General features: G+C 40.5%; 1 protein-coding gene across 1 annotated transcript; it reads right to left on the reverse strand.

Annotated features, from left to right (window-relative positions):
- Positions 1 to 404: 404 nt before the first annotated feature.
- Positions 405 to 6,677, reverse strand: LOC143755351 (serine/threonine-protein kinase pim-2-like). Its single transcript, XM_077247103.1, has 8 exons — positions 6,538 to 6,677; positions 3,499 to 3,572; positions 3,310 to 3,404; positions 3,110 to 3,160; positions 2,641 to 3,019; positions 973 to 1,149; positions 655 to 743; positions 405 to 527 (listed from the first exon to the last, which is right to left on the reverse strand). Exons 1-8 carry the CDS (start codon positions 6,675 to 6,677, stop codon positions 516 to 518), a joined length of 1,017 nt encoding a protein of 338 aa, XP_077103218.1. The 3' UTR covers positions 405 to 515.
- Positions 6,678 to 7,455: the final 778 nt, after the last annotated feature.

Raw genomic sequence — 7,455 nt, forward strand, 5'->3', positions numbered from 1 at the left:
TATATGACTCAATAACGACAATAACAATGAGAGATATTTGACTCTCTGACACTACTACAACTGCTTCTACTACTCCTGATAACACCCACAAGGTGGCGCGAGTTTCGAATCCCCTTTATCCGTAGCGACACTCAGACAGAACCGATGACGTATCCACACAAACCGAGGCCTCGTTTGTCATTGGTCACGTGATTTTCACGTTAACAACACAAGCCTCGAATCGCGGCTTCATCTGGCACGCCCATTTTTTCTCGACACAAGCTCCGACGCCTCGGTTCAAATGTCACATCACTAGTGGTCACCAAATACTGCAAGATGAAAATATTCCTTCCTCAAAACAAGGAGCCGGACAAATTATCTAAAGCATTGTGTGAGCCTCATATCAGCTGTTAGATGCACAGCAGGAGGAGGAAGCAGCCGAAGACTGGAGACTCTGTGGATCCGGTGCAGGATCTTTGGAGAAGGCCGTGGCAGAAGCAGCTTTCACAGGAACTTCTGGCATTCCTCTTCATGTCTTATTCTGTGACCTGAAACAAGCAAACACAAAAGGTTGCAGTCATAGATTACAATTAGAACAAAACATTTTTAAAATCTTTAAAATGAAAAGTGAATATAGTCTTCAAAATCATTTGTAGCTGATCTTAGGCTCATTACCTTAAACCATTCATGTCGAAGGATTTTCCTCAAATAAATGCGTTGTCTTGGGCTTTCCTTCAGGAGGGATCGGATCAGGAGGCAGCATTCTGTGCAGAACGACAGAAGTGAGTCAGATTATCACCTTCAACTTTACACCTGCTGTCTTTGTGTTAAGCTGTAAGATTCAACTATTCTATAAAGTACGGTCAGAAAATCAGAAAAAAAAATGCTTGTATTATGCAATATCTATCTTTTGGTAATACTTTTTGTAATTTCTTTGTTTTGTATGATTTAAATTACAGTTGGTCTTCTTTGTTGTGATGAATGGCATCTTACCGTTGGACAAGCCAGGCTCAGACCAGATGTCTTCATCCATCATTCGCCTGTCTCTTGCTTCTGGAAAGCGTCCACACACCAGCAGGAATAAGAGCACTCCCAGAGACCACACAGTCGCTGGTTTCCCGTGGTACTTGCCCTCTGTGCAGGACTCAGGCGGGCGGTAGTCTAGAGTGCCTGCAGGAAAAAGAGTTGTCTGATGGGTAAGTACTAGAGATGCTCCGATCAGCATTCTTGGGGCCGATCACCGATTACCGATCACCAAAATCATGATCTGCCGATTGCCGATCACTGCAGATCACAGAATGGCAGGAGAATGGGAATCTTTTATCTATAATCTAGCAGAGTTTGCACCATTTGTAGAAATGTGTTTATTTAATTGTATTTAGAAAATGAGATGTCTTAAGGCTACTGTAGGCCAGCTTTCCCAAATAAGGCAGAGTAACATTAAATTATTCCAAACAAAGAGGTGTCAGGCAGACCAACACACATCAGATCAGCCTAATGGAAGGGGATCAAGTTATACTTAGGCATACTTGGAAATTGTAGCCTCTTAATACACCCACTACATTTAGTAATTGGCAACAAAATGTACAACTTGTTACACCAAAACTGGCTACTGATAAAAGGACAAAACTATGGCAAGTTTTTTCTGTTATTATTATGAACGTCTGATGTAGTTGAGCAGAATGCTCTTTTATGAAGTTACTTCATTAAAGGACATATTTAATGAGATTATGCCTGAAAAGGTTTTGGATTTTTTATCATATGTTCATTTAAAAATATATATTGTATAAAATGACTTCGTTTATATTTGTTTTGTTTTATTGTATGATATTTGTATTTTTATAATTGAATTTTTGCCATGAAAATATCTTTGAATGCTGACATGGCATTAAATAAAATAATCTGAATCTGAATCTGATGTAGTTGAGGAACCAACTACGTCAGATCAAAAAAAATAAAATACCACCGGCACTTTTGAAAAATCTCGCGGCACGAATGTACCAATACAAATAAATAAAAACATCTCCAGTTAACTCAGAGGATTCGTTTTGTTCATTTGTTAAAGAAGAGGCGATCTAGCGCTGAAATGTTTTTTTTTTTTATCAAGTGATCACAGTGCTCGTTGCCGCAGCGATCAGTGGCGCAGATACTGCGTTCTGTTGTGGCTCGCGCGGTGCACGGTCTTCACTCGGAAGCGCGCTTCAATCCGTTGGGAAGACTCCCTATTCGTTCAGGTGAAGGAGAACTCATGTTGCCACTGCCAAGCTCCACTCTACTGTTGTGTGCCCGTGCGCCAAGCACGCAGGTGGGAAAAAGTCGCGCGAGTAATTTACGTCACGTGACGTAAATTACTCGCGCGACTTTTTCCCACCTGCGTGCTTGGCGCACGGGCACGTGATCGGCTTTTTTGATCGGCGCTTTTGGGGTTCGCCGATCAATCTAATTTTAACCAATATCGTCCGATCATGATCGGCGTTCGATCAATCGGAGCATCCCTAGTAAGTACCATAGCATAAAATACCATAGCATGTGGTAAAAACATCTGGTGTTTTGAATTTTTAAAAATGCTGACTCAAATGTGAGATATGGTTTATATGACACCGATTGAACTAGTCACTAGAACTTAAGTCCCAAACTACAGGTTTGGTTCATCATTCATGCCACAGAATCGTTCATAGCCAGATTCCTGCAGGAGATCCCCGCACCCGAAGTCAATCAGTTTGACCTCAAGAGTTTCTGTATTGATCAGCAGGTTCTCCAGCTTAATATCCCGGTGAAACACTCCACGACGACAGCACATCTGAGCCGCCATTGTTGCCTGCGCCATAATAAACCGTGCTGTGTCCTCATTCAGGATGCCTTCGTGACCGTTCCAGAAATCCCACAGATCTTCACAGGGTGAGGGACGCTCCAAGACCATGATATATCGGTCAGGCTGGTCCTGCCAGTCCAGCAGCTCAATGATCTCTGAGACTTTGGGGCCGCTATTAGCAAGGGTTAATAGGCCGACCTCTAATGGGAAGCGTGCGGGATGACCAGGCTGGAACAAGGATCATTGTTATATGAAGGTGTTGTCATTATGTTTACATATTTTAATTTGAAAAACACATAGTGAGTGTAGCCTACTTACAATGTAGATGTATTTCATGTTCTGCGGCTTTCTGGCAATTTTCACTGCCACCTGATCAATAAAAAATAAATAAATAAATTGTTACATTTCTAACATGTCAAATGCAGTAAATAGTGGAAAAATATCCACAAAAAGACTTGAAATGGATATAGTGAGACAAAATAATTTGTTGGCTAAATATTGTAAGAAAATGGCGATACCTCAAGGCCGTTCTCCAAGCGTTTCCCTTCATAAACAGAGCCGAATGATCCCTCACCAAGCATTCTGCCCATTTCATACCAGCTCAAAATGTCGTCTGCAAAAAGATGATTCATTTTAGTGTCATGGACAGCAGTGAGTTTAATGTTTGAGGTCATGGCCGTAAACTCACGCTCAGTTGTCACGTCCACTCTGTTGTTGTGAGCTGGTGCTGGACGGACTGGACTGTGATGGACTGGAGCTGGATGGGTTTGAACCTGCTGATCTTCAACACCACTGGATACAGCTTCCTGAAGACCATGATCCTCTGATTTAAAAAGTATAAAAAAAATAAAAGTTCTGTTTAAGTATTTAAGACAAGTCCTGGAAAAAATCATAACTTTGATCAAACTTTTGGATTTTGATATAGGTGTGAATTTGTGACATGGTAATTAATGGCACTTCATCCAAGGGAACAGAACAATTCCCTTAATTAATTAAGTTCCCATGAATGACACGTTTCCATTAATGGATACTCATATCTAGCTGAAAATGATGTAGACGTTATGATGTACAGAGCACTAATAAACAGAGCATTTCCACATTCTCAACTGGTCACTGGATTTACCCTCAGCATGTCTCTCACTAAGGGTTGTAGTGGTCTGATCCTCCACTTTCTGAGCCTGACCTGAGCCACTGCTGTGAAGAGAGAGATGCTCTCCAGAACTCCAGTGAAGAGAGAGCAGATCTACACAACTACTCTTCTTCCTCTGTCTCTCCTGACTAGCACTTTCCTCACTAACAGGCTGATGATATACATAGAGCACATACAAGATAACCTGGCCCTAGCCAGATGAATTTCGCTCCGCCTAGCTTCACTCACATCCATCTGGAACCTCTTCCATTGAGAGTGATTTCTCCAACCAACTTTATGGTTTAGCCAATCAGGACGCAGGGCGGGAGTTTCATAGATGTGACGTAGTGGAGAAGCGACCGTTTTGTTTTTGTTTGTGGCGAGCTTTTCCAAGTGTGGCGACCCGAGTAAAGATGTACTAAGATTTAGAAAATTTCGCTCAACCTACACGTTAGCCCAGACAACTGGGCCACAAATGAGGTGGGCGGTTATAAAGTTACCGACTACGCCACCCCGGGGCCTACTTCCGGGGAATTTCCCTTCGCACTAGAGCAAGGCTCACAGGCTCCTTTTAACAGAGTCAGGTATCAGACTTGGGTTGAGTACAAACAATAAAAACTTAATTTTTTCATCAAAAGTCTTCCAATTTTATTTAAGACACCAATAAATCAAAAAGACGAATCCACACAAATAACACACAGACCTTGCTTCAGAATTGGGCGCTGGCTTCCCGTGGCAGCAATGACACGGCAATCATACGTGCACACTCACATCCCACCTCAATATGAGCACAGCATTCGGAGCACAGCATTCAGGCAAAAGAACCCACCACCACAATCGGGAAGAGACGCTTATCTTTCTGCCACTGATCGCCCCAATTCTGAAGGAAGAGAAAACAAAATTGTTTTTTCCTGCGTCGCTCTCATCAGCGTCACGGGTTGGCTTCGGTGTGAGTGGTTGAAATAGCACGTCGATAAAGATGACAGACAAGTGGCTTATCCAATCATATGCAAGGATTTTTGATAAGGCCCAGCCTTCTGAAACGCCATTTCAATGGATCGGTTCCAGATGGATGAGTGAAGCTAGGCGGAGCGAAATGCATCTGGCTAGGGCCAGGTTACATACAAGAGATTTGACCTTGATTTCTTCCCATTAGACATGTGCCGGTTTTCGGTAATGCGATAAATCGCGGTAATGAATATGCACGATATTGTTATCGCGGGGACTTCGAAATACCGTGAAAAATAATAGATCCGAATTTAGATTTTTAGAACGCTCATCAGCTTATTTTCCATCAACCGCTTAAAAAAACAATGCGTATATGCTGCGCAAAACACGTGCGCACTTTGATGTAAACAATCCCCACATCACATGTATAAGCACTGTGTGAATGCAGTGTGCACTCTAGTCTAATGTAAACAATCCTCACATGGAAAAGAAGCACGGCGGAAGGAGGAACGCTGCCGACTATTTATCCCCCGCATGGCTGCCAACTCTCACGCATTCAGCAGCTTGAGACTCACGCAATTGACACTTTCACACGGTCTCGCGCCACACATACATTTTCTCACGCAGAGAAAAATCGCGGAGCAAAGAGGACACTGACACCGACAGACTAGACAGAGCAGGTTACTTTTGATATGAAAAAAATATCAGCTCTCAGGTTTTATAACGAAATTCAGACAATAAATACTGTTTTGGTGCTAATTGTAAATGACGTGACAGATCGCGCGCCTCAGTTCAAGTAAACAGATCATCTGTTACTTTTTATTAAAGATACAGTACAACCCACCGAAAGGTATACGTACTTTCGATCAATCAGTGTTTTTCAACCACGGAAAGAGGTCAATAACACTGCAGGAGAACAATTATGTCACAGAACGTTACATTTACCTCAGGAAAGCCATTTAATGTTAGTTGACTATAAGAAAATAGCTATAGAGAGGAGTATTTTGCTAAATATGTGCACTATATTACATATTTTAATATATGTTTACTTGTCATTATATAATTGTTATTATAATGAAAATTACGGCATATTACATTTTTATATTTATATTATTATTATATTTATATTGTATGCATTATATTTAATTTCTCTCTGTATTTTTACAGCATTATGTGAGATATATTTTTTCTTGAGAAAAAATTAAATGCAGGCTATCTACTGTAGCCTACCTAATATTTATCCAAATGAGTCAATATTGAATCAAGATTGAAATTAAATCCAAGAATTTAATTGAAATCATGAAAATTGTGTTAAGCAATAATACAAACAGTAGCCTCAGTAACTGTACCATGTAAACATTATAACATGTTTTCACTAAAAAATAAAATTAATGTTTTGACAATCACAATTACACATTGTGATGCAAGTTTTTTTTAGATACCCCCAATCCGTCTGTTTCTCTTGTGCAATTAAAATATCGTGATAATACCGTATACCGCGATAAAAGCTCAATCAATTAATCGCAGCATGAAAATTTGATACCGGCACATGCCTACTTCCCATATCACAATAAACAAAGAACATTTAAAACAAATGCACAAAAAGGTGTCAAAATCTTCCAAATGTTAATATATATTCAAATTCATTAGTAGCTTATAGGGCCAATACCTTAAACCATTCCTGGAGAAGTGCTGGACTGTGATGGACTGGAGCTGGAGGGGTTTGAACCTGCTGATCTTCAACACCACTGGATACAGCTTCCTGAAGACCATGATCCTCTGCAGCACAGGCACTGGACTGAACACCATTCTGATCTAAAGCAGGGAATATCAAACAAAAGCATGTTTCAAGCTAATAATTATAATTATTAAACATTGGATACTCATATTAAGGCTATTCTTCTGTTAAAATGTTTTAGTTTTTAAACAATCCTTGTTTAAATATGTCATGACGTGTCTTGGAATAAAAAATAAATCAGATTATTGACTTGATCAAACTTCAGATATAATATGGTGTGGTCATATATGGTAATTAATGACACTGATAATCTCCAATGGTCATTTGATTTACCCTCAGCTCTTCTCTCAGTTATCGGTGCAGTTTCTGGTCTGAGATGATGCCGCTCCAGTCACAGTAATGAAGCTTCACAAAACTCTCCATCCTCCTCCTCTTTCCCATTGGCATCTCATCTTCCTCAGCACCAGCACTAACGGGTTGATGGTGTTCAGCCGCATGGGTGCTGGATATTGAGGATGCGCTCTGATGGGAGTCGGACACCTGAGCGCTAGAATGACGCTTTTTCGATTTGAATCACTAATATGCACGCACACGCACCCGAAGTCGCGTGCGTGAGCAGAGCGCGTGAGCGCAAATCGAATCTGCAAACAAACCGAATCTGTTCATGCAGGAATGAATTTAATTATTAAATAACCATTTAACTAGTGATATAATAATGTATATTTACTGCCTAGCTACAAAATGGAAGTTTAAAATTCAACTGTTACAGCATGAAATACGGTACCATGAATCTGTGAATTTGAGTTTGATGTGGCTATATTATCAGTAATAAAATAATCATTACAAATG

This window comes from Siphateles boraxobius, unplaced genomic scaffold (genome assembly GCF_051911475.1).
Source record: "Siphateles boraxobius isolate OS27281-9 unplaced genomic scaffold, OSU_SipBor_1 106, whole genome shotgun sequence".
In the NCBI taxonomy this organism is placed as follows: Eukaryota; Metazoa; Chordata; class Actinopteri; order Cypriniformes; family Leuciscidae; genus Siphateles; species Siphateles boraxobius.